This window comes from Onychostruthus taczanowskii, unplaced genomic scaffold, assembly GCF_017590055.1.
Source record: "Onychostruthus taczanowskii isolate IOZ18803 unplaced genomic scaffold, ASM1759005v1 scaffold58, whole genome shotgun sequence".
Taxonomy (NCBI): domain Eukaryota; kingdom Metazoa; phylum Chordata; class Aves; order Passeriformes; family Passeridae; genus Onychostruthus; species Onychostruthus taczanowskii.
Genome location: NW_024503457.1, coordinates 7,737,240 through 7,751,289, shown reverse-complemented (window position 1 = coordinate 7,751,289; position 14,050 = coordinate 7,737,240). Strand labels below are relative to the sequence as shown.

The 14,050-nt window shown below is 43.9% G+C and overlaps 1 protein-coding gene across 4 annotated transcripts in view; it reads right to left on the bottom strand.

Moving 5' to 3' along the window:
* The window catches only part of TBC1D8 (TBC1 domain family member 8), a 48,956-nt gene extending 35,539 nt beyond the window's left edge, over positions 1 to 13,417 (bottom strand). For all 4 annotated transcript variants that reach the window (XM_041418019.1, XM_041418020.1, XM_041418023.1 and 1 more), the window contains exon 1: positions 13,181 to 13,417. In XM_041418019.1, the coding sequence (XP_041273953.1) occupies positions 13,181 to 13,307 (127 nt within the window). In that variant the 5' untranslated portion in view covers positions 13,308 to 13,417. The remainder of the gene's footprint in view (positions 1 to 13,180) is intronic.
* Positions 13,418 to 14,050: the final 633 nt, after the last annotated feature.

Here is a 14,050-nt window from a genome sequence, read left to right as displayed (position 1 = left end):
AAAACAACAAACCAAACAAACAAAAATGACAAAAACCAAACAAACAACACCGAACAAAAACCCTAACAAACAACCCTACCCTAAACAAACAAGTCAACTACCACAATCTTAAACTTTCTTGCTGGAAATTAATCTTGCTCCCTGGAACATGCAGAGTAATAGGCCACAGGCACTTCTGATACTAATGTTCAACATAATGAAAAATTAACAATGTGGTTTCCCACCCTTTAATGATTTCTTTTTTTCTAAAGAAACCCAAATCACCTCATCTATTCCTTATGGGTCATGTTTTTCAAACAGCTCACTGCTGTTGAACTTACACTGGAATCTCTCCAGCTTATCTTTAAGAATGACTTAACTGGACCTGATGCTCACTGCTACTGAAGTCTCAGCCACCAGCAGAAGGGAAGATCACCTCCTGTACCTTGCACACCTACCACTGTATCCAAGAAAGCTTGCAGCAGCGTTCCACTGCAAATCACCATTTGATTTCAGTACAGACAAATTCAGTTTTAAGAGCTGCAGCAATTGCTGACCCCAAAAAAGACTTTCCAGTCTGGAGGACACCTGGAGTTCCTGGAGTTTCTTGCCACCCATTCTCCTGAGCAGGTAAAACCAAGCTATTCCTGAAAAAGTTATCCGAATGCCATGATTTGCATGCAAACTGGCATATTAAAGTAACTCAGAATTGGTTTATGGTGCTTGCAAACAGCAATTCAGGGCAGCTTTATACTCAATCTTCCTGTGCATTCTGCAGAGACACAATCTCCTAAGGAGAGGGATGGCAGAGAGTGAGGAACAGCTTTACCATGTTTGTTTTATCCTTAGAGTACCTAGGAAGTTTTCTGTAATACTTTTTTTTTGCTTTGCACAAGTAACTTTTTTAACCTGTTGTATTTTTTTTTTCTTCACCATTAACCCAACACAAAAGGAACTAATCTCCATCTCCAAAAGGTTTGCCAGCCCTTGGCACCACATGCTGTTTTAAATATGGCATTCTCCAGTCCATCACCCAAGTGATTAATGGAAATAATAGAGACCTACAAAGTCCTAATTGCCTTCTCACTTGGATAACAAATGACAGCTAATTAATTTGAGTATAACACAACCAAACAGAATTCCAACCACTTTCTAGTCTAGGAGCTGTAAGAAGCTCACATGGAACAGCATCAATAACCTGAGAGCAAAGAAAATTACACTAAATACTTCCTCCTTGCTCACACACAAAACATCAGTGATGCTTTCAAAGCCAAGCAGAAGTTGAATGCAATATGTCTTAAAACTGTACAGTGAAACATTCAACAGCAGTTTGCTTCTCACTTAAATATGTGACCAGATATTACATCCATCTATTTAAAATGGAGATCTGAATTTGCAGACTGATGACACGTATAATATCTGAAATTGCTACATGCTCTCCTATAACTACAAAAAAAAAGCATAAAAACTCATCCTAGTATGAAAGGTAGCAAATTAGCAGTGCTCACAGAAAACAGTGTGCAGAAAACTTTAGTGTGCAGTCTTCAAAACAGATGGAATGAAGCCAATAAGTGAGCATCAAATGATGAAGAGAACAAAAATAGGGTTTAACTTTCAAATTTCAGAGGAATTTATGATAGGCCTAGGAGAAAGATTCTTTTCCATTTCACTAAAGACATAGGAAAAAAGTCAACTAACAGCAAGTGGTACCAAAATCCCCAGAGAATGCTTAATGAGCATGTGATTTGTGAAATACCTTTTTTTTTTCAGAAACCATGAAAAAAAACACATGACAGCACAGAGTAGCTGCAAAGTTTTGCTTTACTAATTCTTAGCCTGTGCAAAATTAATTCCTTTTTCTCTTCCTGAATAACAGACCAGAAAACCCAATTCCTCTTCTCACTGTTTACTTCTGCTTACGATTTCCATTTTGCTTACAAACTATTAAAAAGAAACCCATTCCTCCTTCAACTGTACAAAGCAGTAATCACCTCCCTTTTCTAAACTACCCATAGCTAAAATATTAACTCAGGATGACAAAGAGGAGCCAGAACTAAGACGCAAAGAGAAGAAAAAGACTGTGGCCATCAGGATACCTGCCAGAATAAAGCCCAGGTGGCCTGGCTTCTCCACCAGTGCTTGGCAAGGGAACAGCAACCCCACACATAAAACCTGAGCCATCCACAGGGAGTCCTGTCCTCTCCCACCTCTGCCAGGAGGGGCTGCAGTGGGGTCACAAGGGGAGCAAAGGAAAATAAGAGTAAGTACTGCTAAAGTTGAGCAAGCACAAAGAGTGGGTCTCATCCTGTGTTTGGGGGCTCCTTTATTTTTGGTTGAGAGACTGATAGAGGTAGAGAACAGGGAAAAGAGATTACTAAGAGTGCATCTGCAGAAGCATGAAAAGGATTCAACACTAATGTATACACCCTGGCCAATATGATAATATAGTTGAAACTGTGGTAGCAAGAAAATTACAAAAACCAGAGGCAAATTTTTTCCAGTGTAAGTTGCTTCATAATTCATTCGGGTAACTTTGCATCATAACATTGAAAAATAACCAACCTAAAGATCCCTGAGTGAAGAAACAGACAACAATACACTGATGTTGAAACCTATACTATGAAAAATACCCAGCTTGTGAGCAAACACCTTCCTCATAACATGTCCAAACAGTTGGTTCCATGGAAGGGTCTCTTATAAAATAGAATCTGTTTAAAAAACAGAAGGGTATCTGGCTAGCAAGATTAATTACATTAAGAGCCTCTGGCTCACATATTGATGCATCAGCTTGCCTGCAGTCAGGGTGATGCAGACCTCTTCCACATCATAGATGAAAGTGAAACCATTTATAATTCAGAACAGCAAAAAATGAAAAGGAAGCAGAAGAGGAAGAGAACTGCCACCCTGGTTTTCTTCCCAAAACTCCCTGGTTTTTTTACCCTATATGAGACAAGATTTTTGGGAGGAACTTAAAATTCAGAGTAGCTCTTCCCCTTCAATGAGCCACTTCACCAACTTCTTGTCTGTTTTCTGACCTCCCAAGACACAGAAATATTTCAGGAAAAGCAATTAACCATACAGCAACTGTACTATGGAAAGCTGCAGACACTGGTTTACAAAGCCCTTCACAAAAGATCACTGACAGAACACTGCAGGTTCCTCAAAAGGTGCAAGTTTCTTCATGCAGAAGGAACATTTTTAGGCTAAAATTCATATGCAAATGTCTGGTGTAATATGCATACTTTTGACACATATGGAGAAGACAGGAGAAGTCGAAAGACACTTTTCTACTGAAATTATACACTTCTCAATAAATTGAAACACTTTAGCTGGAAGCTGGATTTCAGACAGAGGCAACATCTATATATGTTCTTCAGAAATAAATTTATAAAACATATCTGGAAAACTCACTAGAAATCCAATGCTTTACTTGGTAGTTTTTATTTCACTGAAACATCTACTTTCATGCATATTTGGGTGCTTGAGTAAAGAAAACTGGATACCTTCAAGTAAAACACATCTATTTGTATCAAATGTACTTGCATACCATGGATACAATACAAGAAATAAATTTAAGTATAAAATTAGCAAGAAACAGTTTCAAATTCTACAACAGGTTGGTACTGTCTGTCCTTTACAGAGGTCAACCTGGAACCAAACAGAACACAAACAGGACATCATGCACTAAGAATTTGCTTAGCATTTCTTCACACACATACAAAAAATTAATCAATGATATTTCTGTAAGGAACAGGTTCTCAAATGAACTATCAAAAGTGCACTACTCTTCATCTTTAAAGATATGGTTTCTTCCTCCACTTAAAAGATTCCATTACAATTTCTCTTGTGTCATGTTCATAACTAATCTAGGATAAGGAACATGTTTACAATAAGTTAACTTTACACCAACTTCTACTAAATGTTCCATATCTTTCAAACTAAAGAATGCAGGCTCCTTTCCTGAATCACTGTTAATCATCTATGTGGGATTTCTAAGATCGTTTTAAACTTCCAGGACATGGAGCAGAGGGTGAGTAAAGCTGAACTCAAACTAGAAACTCAAACTGAAAAACTCTGTTATTTCCATCTTTTATGACAATATTCAAGAGGCAGTCCAAGCTACCCTCTACATACAGCAATATGATTTCCACCTACCTCCATCATATACGAAAGGCCTTAAAGGGAAATTTTTGAGAACTACTCAAAAATGGGGTGGCCACTTCAGCAGCTAAACCATGCTGCAAGGCAGAGGGACTTAGGAGTCTGGGACAAACAAGTTAATAAAACCCTCCCAAAAATTAAACAAAGAGAGAAAAAGCCAAAACTGCTTGCCTTTAAAAAAAAAAAAAAAAAAAAAATTTTTTTTTTTTTTTTTTTTTTTTTTTGGGGGGGGGGGGCGGCGGAAAGGGGGGCACTGGGGGAAGAAGGGCAGGCAGGAGAAAAAAAAGGAGATTTAAATCTAAGTGACAAGGAAGCCTGCGGTGTCACAACACTCAGCATTGTTATCCTTTCAGTTCTACTTGGTTTTTAAGTAAGACATTTAGTCACCACAGCCAGGATCTTTTGATTAACATGAGCTCATCTATCATTACAAAGTGGACAATGAAAGCCAGTGTAGTTCCAAGAAGCAATTACATGTGGTACCTTCAATTGGTCAGTAAGAAATCCTGACTTTTAAAATCTGGGGAACAGCAGGTCAGATGCACAGAGGCACCTGCTCCCACACAGCCCTGAACTTCCCAAATCAAGCACTTACACCCTGTCCACCAAAATGAAAGTGGTGACAGAGAAGACAGAGTCCAGCCTGCGTCTCCAGCATCCTGGGGAACACCTTTAGTCACTGTACAAACAAAATGACTGCTGCAAAAGTTTGAAGCAGAGAGAAAACTGTCCTTCCACTTCTCCTAAGTCTACTTTGGAAAAAAAAAAAAAAACCTTGAAATTTCCACTGCACCTGAGACCAGCTCAGCTGGACAGATGCGCAACAATGTCTGACTGAAGAGTATCTGCCAAATCCAGCCCTTCCAAGAAAACGGGCACAGGACCAGCACCATACAAGGACCCAAACCAGACTGCCAAGATGCTCAGCGACTCCAAAGCTGAGTCTCTCTCAGCTGCAAGAACCTTCCAAAGTTCCTGCAAGGCACTTCCAAAGTCAAGAAAATTATGGCACCACATGGTCTCCAGGGACTGCAGTGGCTGATCTGCAGCGACATGAAAAAGAGCACTTGGTGGCTACACTCACACTCATATCATGCCAAAGCCATGTTTTAAGTACTCATACCCTGTTTTTTTTTTCAGTCAGACTAAGTTATTTTTGTAAGACAAAACCAGCAAATTGGGGTATTTACAATTACAGTTACAGAGCAGCACTACTCCAGTGCAAAACCATGAAGGAAAAAGCATGCCTTCGAATTCATCCTTGGGAGCTCACTGCTGCCTGCTACATCTGCTCCACCAGAGAAAGCAGGGGGAAGAAAGAAAAATAAAGCCAGTTGTCTGAAAAAAGCTGTACTCCTACTGGAAAGGAGAAAGCTCTTCCAGAAAGTGGAACGGGCTAACAGTACAGGCTGCTTCCCAGAGGCTTCAGTTTTACAAGGAGAGTTAATAGCTGCAAGAATCACTCTAAGCTGTTTAGGCATGTGAACTGGGAGAAAAGAACAAACAATTCATATGATCATAAAAATAAAGGTGGAGTTTTTTTTGAGGACAGTGAAATTGAACAGCTTCAATAAAGCACAGATAATCTTGGCTTTTGAGGCAGAGAAGCACTTCATACCCTGAATCCTAATTACACCTCTCCACATAGCTTCCTCCGTCCTGCAATGATTTGCAAACAATTAGTGTCTCAGAAGAGCCATGGTGAGCAGCAATTAGCCATGCTAGGGGAGGCAAGCAAACTGCCTGAAGGAACAGCCCACTACCAGGCAGAGCACAGGGAAGGACACATGGATGTACCCATTCCCTACCCCCTGCCATCACTGGGCTCCAGCTGGAACAGAAAGCTGCTTTTCACACCAGCCAGGATAAGCTCAGCCTGGCCAAAGGGCACTCCTGGGACAGCACCAAATAGCACAGATTGCTTGCCTGGCTCTGCAAGGCATCTCAGAAACTCTCCCCAGGACCAATGTCCTTGCTGAGAGAGGGATGGGAGGACCATGAAGCTTGTTCTCATCAGGCCCCAACCACTGCACAATGCAGGAGCCCTAACTTGTGACCATGACCCCGTGGGTGGCCCAAGGCAAGACCCAGGGCTGAGATGCAACGAGAACCACTGCAGCCTCTATCCTCGCCTCTTACAGCCCACCCAGAGAGTGCCAGGCCCCGGGCATTACAGGCTAAGGTGGAAGCTTTTAAGCTGCACCACCGTAGGATACAGCCCAGGGCAGTATGAAGGTCATGAAACTACTGTTGGCCAGTGGTGGCCCCCAGCATAAATGTTTGGGGACATCTCCAGATCTTTCATATAATTTGATTTCTCTAAAAGTTCAAAACTCAGATGTTTAGCAGGTTGTTGATTTCACGCAGGCCACCCTAAAATCCTTGTTTTTGATGGATAATAACACCATCAGTTACACAAAGCTGCTAATAACAGCTTAATGCAACCACACTTTGTTGAATTTTGCAAAATTGTATAAATAGGTTTTGATCCAGTGCAGCACCCATTCAGAAGTATTTATTACATTTCTACCACCAGAAAAAAAGTGTTGCAGAACTTATGTGGGTAAGTACATAAGAAAAAGGATGAAGGACTCCTCCAACGGTTGAAGGAAGGCTCTGTTTCCTTTGAAACGATAAGGGCTCACCACACTGAAAGATAAGCACAGACAACACTAGATTTCAGCATAAAGACCTAATGCTCCAAGTATTTATTCACCCAGGAAAATACCCAACATCCAAGCCCTTACGTTACTTCTAGCACAGACCTTGCCAGATCAAACACTGCCACTGGGTAAATTGGTTTCTGTTGAATTGGGACTTTTTTCCATCTGGTACGTAGAAATAAATTCTAACAGAATACTTAATCATTGTGCCTAGGTCCCAGTGCTCTGGGGGGAAGGTGGACATGAGAAATGTGGAGAGTTCATGCATTTCACTGTGAGGGTTGGTGTCCCATGGTCCCCATGACTCCCACATCTCTGCATGTGATGCTAAGTGCTTGTGTCAGACCAACAAATGCAGAGGCAGAGACCACACAGGAGGAAGAAGTGAGATGAATTATGAACTGTCTCTCCTGGAATGGTGGAAACGGCATCCCCACCCTGGAGCACTGATTATTTCTCCCCAGCACAGCTTCCCCACAGGCTGTTTCCCCAGGTGGGCATGCTGCCATGGCAAGGCACATACAGCTGCTTATCTCAGTCCTCTGCCATCAGTCCAGTTCAAGCCAAGCCTATTTTTATAGCCCTGAAGGCCACTGAGCCAAATGCTTTGGTTCTCATGTTACAAGTAAAAATACCTGAAACTGTTTTCCACCTGAAAATGGACAAGAAGATGGGATATAACAGTTGCTGCTGCAGCCCTGTAAATTATTCAGACATGCACCAGTACTCAGAGGAATATAAAAAAATATCTTTTTTGGTGGGCACTGTAAATAATGCTGAATAGACTAAACTAGTGCTACATTAACTCTGCCACCACTGACATGCTCATTTATTTTATAAGGAAGACATTTTTTCCTACGAGGGTGGTGAGACACTGAATCAGGTTGCCCAGAGAAACAGTGGATGCCCTGTGCTGGAAGTGTTGAAGGCCAGGCTGGATGGGGCTCTGAGCAACCTGCTCTAGTGGGAGCAGTCCCTGCCCTTGGCAGTGGGGTTGGAACTAGATGGTCATTAAGGTCCTTCCAGACCGAATAATTCTAAGATTTTCCTGCCTTTTTCTGTGCCATTTGGCCTCCACATCATGAAAATAAAAAGCCACTGTAGGTGTTTTCTGGATCAGTCTTGCAAAAAGTGGTGGTCAGTCCCTGTGCAGACACAACACAGCCCCTCCTCTCCAAGCAAAGGTACTTCCTCACCTTTAATATTGGCACTTAACACACTGCTAACATTTCAACACAAGCACCTGCATTTCACCTTAGCCATCCCAGCACCACAGTAGTGATCAGGAGCAGGTAACTCACCCAGGAAAGGTAAGCAGAGGGGGCCAGAGAGGCACACACAGCTCAGGGGGCTCAGAAGTCAGGAACTGGGGTGCCCAGCTTTGCAGGCAGTAGCTTGGCACCCTGCTCCTATGCTTCCTTCCAGCTATGCCTCTTGGTGAAATAGTGTAACAGAGAAGCCATCCTCTTGGGAAAGCTCTTGTAAGTATGCATTCTCCTTTAAAAAAATGCTACAGTAAAATAAAGAGAGGAAAAAAGGGAAAAAAACCTGATCTGAATTCCAGTTGTGGGCAAGGCTAGATAATGTTTTGACAAGAGTCCAAGCTTTCAATAAAGCATGCATATTTCTCCTTCTCCTGTGCAAGGCTTCCTAGAGCTGTTCCTTAAGGAAACAAAACCATGAATACTGACAGTAACCATTACCAATATCCTTTATTAACGTCAGTATTGTGGCATCTTCCTCTCCTCAAACTGCTTAATTTAAAATGAAAGTGTTCTGTTGGGTTTGGATTTTTTTTTCACTGGCTCTCAGATTGAGACTAACTTATCCTGAACATATAATACGACAAAAAGGAATGCTTTTTTGAAAACTATATTGGGATAGACCTTTTAATATGATTCTATGAATATGCTACTCATTTTGCCTTTTGCCCCTCCAGAAAGTACAAAAATACTATAGGGATTCTCATTTGCATTCCCTAGTAAAACTCCAAGTGTATTTTGGACCCTCTTCTGCTACAATGTAATGAACAGGGGCAATCTAGATGAATTCCCCATCTGAGTTGCAGGAATCTTCATCCACTGTGGTCCTCTTACTGCCCTTCCCAGAAACAGACTCCATTATGACATTATTTACTTCAGACCTTGGGAGATGCGCAGGGCCACTAAAAGCTGAGCTACTGACAATGATTACAGGACTCTTGGACAGTAGAGTACGAAAGAGCAGCAAAAGATCTTTTAATTTTTAATTTCCAGGAAAATTTTCCAGAGCTTATCAGTAACCATTTCTCTGTATGCCTTATAAAAACAAACACCCAAGCAAAGGGAAAAGAAGGAAGAAAGGTCTTATCACACAAACTAGTGAGTTCTCCACTCACAACCAAGAGGCAGATGAGTTCAAAAGCTATTGCCCTGCAAGAACTTTATTTAATAGAAAAAATTAAATCCTAACATGGAATCTGGAAATTTACTTACCATGCCTACCTCATTTACATTTACAGCAATAATAAGGTTTAGGTTCATATACAGAAGATGCTTTTTTTTCTGCCAGTCTATTATATTTAAAGTTGTGAACCAAAAAGCTTTGTAAGAGCTGAAAAATAAATTCGTTTCCTTTTAAAATGTTCATCCTCTGCAAGCTGCAAATAATGCAAAACTACATCCAGCTTGGAAAGCACCCTGAGCTGAAAATGGAGGCTAGAAGAAGAGTAGGGAAAAGTATCATAGTTAAATTTAAAACACGCAAAACAGGAACAAAACATAATCTTTTAGTGATCTACTTCAAGCAAGAAGTTAAAGAAGTACTGTAGCTCAACCAGGCAAAAAGCTGCTGGAAACAACGTTTTCATTTTAAGGTCATATTTAACCTTATTTATAAAAGGAAAAATTCACAAGTGTTGCTAAGTGGGTTTTTATATGCTAAGAGTGTGCAATGTGAAGTGCTGTATAAACAAAAACTGCAACACTAGCTGCTTGGGAAGATTGAAAGACTACTCTCAGTCCAGCACTCATGATACAAACCTTCCCAACATATCCCAGAACAAGCAGTTTTTCTGTCAAAATGCAAAAAACTAATCAAAGAGGAAGGCGCATGAAGGTTTCAATATCCCTTCCTAAAAATTAAAGGAGCAATTCATTTAAAGGCTAAACCATCTTGCAGTGTTTACCAGAAGGCATTTGACAGTACTTTTTACTACTGTCATATCAAGCTTGTCATTAATACGTAACCTCAGAACCAAAAACATCGGTAAGTATTAAATCCAACTAACTTTGATCTGTTAATCATGGCTACATCACAAATCTTCTGTAGGGATCACTACAGTGCTTTCCAATTAGGCAAAGAAAACCCCAAAATCAACAGATATTGATGAGCTAAGTATTTTTTTAATCTATAACTTAAAATTAGTCATTAGTTTAAAAATTACAATTCCAATTTTTAAAGTATTTCTAAACATTTTCAATCTTCTTATTAAGTCTCTGACCAGCAGAGCTGTCAAGAAGAGATCCAGGTAAAGGAGCAAGTTAAACATTTACTTGAAAAAGCATATCCCTAAGGAAGACAGAAACCAGAATGAGACTGGTCAAGTAATGAAGAGTTAAATACAATCCCCATCATTGTTTGTACCCTCCGCTTGTAAGCCCAGTGTGCATTTGGGAACTGCCCTAGGACACAAATTAAATAACAGTAGGAAATAGAGTCTCCCACTTACAAACATCTGCTCAGCGTCTGACAAAAACAGAGTACACAAAGAAACACAGATATGGGGAAAAGCACTTTTGTGCAAGAGACCATCTTTAGTGCATTCTTCAGGAATTAAATCCACATAAAATACACCCTCCAGCTGTGCTAACTTACTCTTACCTAATAGTTAAAGTGCCCTGGTAAGAACAAAGAAGTGTCCTAGAAGAAAGACAGGCAAATATGAGAACTGGGCCATAAAACAGATGTCCTCACACAGGTTCAGTACAAATACCATGTTGCGGCAACATGCACAAAGCCAACTCAGGCACTGCACCCTTCCACCCTGCTGAAAGCAAATTATGTCACAGGTGGTCAGCTGCTCCATCTACACTCGCAGGAAATGTAATATTCTGAGAGTTTTGTTCTGCTGATCCTGCACAGGTCTAACACGGCCCCAGGATAGGCAAGCCTCCTCCTCCCTGCAGGAGCTATGAGATTCTCTTCTGCTGTGGCACCTGCTCTCATGTACTGAATCGTCACATCTTTGAAACTTCTTCTTTTTCATAAAACGTAACTGTGATTGGCCAGGGATCATGGTATTAAAGGGAAAACAGATTTGGATATTGTTCTCACTTAAGCTCTGCCTCCCCAATAAAACAAACAAAAACTTCCAGCTTTTGGCTTTACCACTTGGTAAATCATACTCTGAAATGTGGCAGAGCTTTACTGCCCTTCTGCAGTTTGGAAAAGACAGGTACTAACTAAGGGTCTCTATAGTCATGTAAAGCAAGAATCAGGAGATAAGTTTTGCATTGAAAGCAAAACCAGCAGCAAAGCCTTGCTGTCTCTCTGTACCCATCTCCATTTCCTTCACTGCAAGTAAAAACTGAAAAAAATTACTCTACCTAACCCCAGCCATATCTAATGCTCTGTAACTCCTGCATTTGGTTTTAGGACTCACATTCCTAAGCCGTTTTAAATACAAACGTTTCCAAATGGTTTAAGAGACTGTCAGAATCTACAGTTCCCTTGGAAAATGTGCAAGACAGGAGTGGCTTTCCTTTGCCAGCCAAAAGAGATTTGAGCAAGCCTGTGCACTGTAGATTCAGCAAAATGATTCACCTGAAACTTAACCAGAGAGAAAAGCAGTTTGTTTGGTTTAAGCTTGCAAATTTCCGTAGTGAAAAGCTCAGGCGCAAGGCATTAACATTTGTGAAACTGAACCTCATGATTGTCCTGGACCTAAATCAAGCAGCTGTAAACGGCTATTTTTAACTCTGAAAATTAATCCACATCGTCTTTACTGTCACCAAAGAGAGGCCTGACTTCCAAACAGGCAGGCAGAAGAAAATAGGAGGTTAAGTGTTTTAACTCGCTGGCAAAACTTCCATTTCTTTAGTGATACATTGATAGCATGCAATCTACCAAGCCACAGTTCAAGTTCTGTGCACTTTATGGACAGGTAGGATAAGCTCCAATTTAAAAAGGCAACAATGCAGAAAGCAAATGGCAAGGGTCAATAGTTCAGGGGAAAAAAAAAAAAGGTTTTCAGAAAATAAAAATTGAATGAGGCAATGCAGCTTCTTAAAACTCCATAGAAAATACTGATTTTGAAAATACCTGACAATTCTTTAAAATATATAAGCTACCATTAAAACTTCTCACTTTATGATATTCAAAACAGCCTCATTTGCTTTTCAGTAAGAACTACACTGTTAAACGATATTAATTCTCCAAAGCATTGTTTATTTGAATTCAGTTGCTGCTGTCTTCGAACCAAAAGTTTGGCCCAAATTCCCTACGCTACAACGTCAGCGCAGCCTAACACATCATTCTGGCAGGAGTTATTCACGGATCCACACTGTTGCGAGGGTAGAGCGTGATCCTTCTCCTGCATATCCTTCACTACGCGTATCTGGAGTGCCACATGGATACAACGTGCCCGATCTACAGCCACCATAACCCGTAGCAGAATTAATGCAAAAAATAAAACAGAACGCACTTTACCGCAACAGTGAATTCACAACCCCCGGGCCGTAACGTTATGGTTCAAAAGCCAGGAGTCCTATGTGTACTTATACAGCTCTCGTTATAGAAACGGGAGGCGAGCCGCAGGTCGCGGACGGTCCGGAGGGGCACGGGTACCACATCCCACTGTGTGCCCCCGGCATCCCTCCACCTCCCAGCGCCGGCTGCAGGGACCTCGGCCGAGTCCCGCGGGCTGCAGCCCGGGCGGCTCTCCCCAGGGCATCCTCCGGCCACGGGCACCGGCCCCGCACCTCCTGACGGGCTCCGCGCCCGCCCTCAGTCACGCCGAGAAACCCATCGGGAGGGGAGAGCGGGGAAGTTACAATAAAAGTGGCTTCAGCGGTGCTCAAGGCTACAGAAACACGAAGCTGCTCCCCAGGCAGCTCGCGGGGAGCCGGGGCGGCCCCCACCTCCCGGCCGGCGGCTGCCCCCGCACCGCCCGCGGCAGGGGACCCGCGGCGGGGAACCGCGCTATCGCCGAGCCGGGCCACCCGTGCACGGCCCGAACAAAGAGGCCGCTCCCGCTTCCCGCAGCCCGACCCGCCGGCGGGTGCCCCGACACAGCCAAGTTCCCGTGGAGCGGACGCAGGGGGGATCTGCGGCCCGGCCCGGCCCGGCCCGGCCCGGCCCGGCCCGGCGCCCCGCCGACCCCCCGCGCCAGCAGGTACCCGTGAAGCGGCCGCCACCGTCTCCGTGGCCCCGACGCCGCTGCAGGATGAAGTAGCCGCTGCTTTTCTGCGTGACCCACAGCTTGAGGGCGTTCTTCAGCAGCACCTCCTCGGGCTTCAGCCACATCTTCCCCCGGCTCGAAGTCCCGCTCTCTCCCCCCTCCGAGCCCGCCTGCCCCGCACGGCACCGCGCCCGGCCGCCCGGGTCACATCGCCCCCCGCGGGCTGCGCGGCGCCGGCTCCGGCTCCCTCGGCGCGGCCCGGCCGCCGGGGAGGGGCCGAGGGAGGAGCCCGGACACGGGCCGCCCTTCCCGCGGAGCCGGGGGCTTTGTGCGGCGGGGCTGTGCTGCTCCGCACCCTCGGAGGGAACGGCGGGGCGCTTCGGCCGGAGGGAGGGGGAGCAGGGGGACGGGCCAGGTTCTCCCTTTCGGGGGTCCCGTGGCGCCCCGAGCCCCACACAGAGCTCACCGGAGCTCCCGCGGTAGCCCGGTGTCCCGGAGGATGCCCTGCCGCCGGGACCGCAGCCGGGCGGCTCCCGCTGTGTTTTACAGCGGCTGGGCCAATCCCCGCACCCCCGGCATGTGCCCCGCCGCGGAGCCGACAGCAGTGCGGGAAGGAAAGGGTGTCCTGGGCTTGGAGAGGGCTTGGGGGGATGGGGGTGTCTCTGCCTTCCTGTTTCCTTCTAGACCTGAGCCTAAAGCGTGAACCCGCAGCTGCTTTGGTATTTAAAGGCCGATGCTTGAAACCTCGTATAGCAAGGGAAAAGTCAGAATCTTAATTTTACAGTTTGGGTTTTTTTCTCATTTTAAAAAATAAGCTGTTACTGCTTGCGGTTGAGCTGTTGGCAGGATCGTTTGTGAACCTGCACAA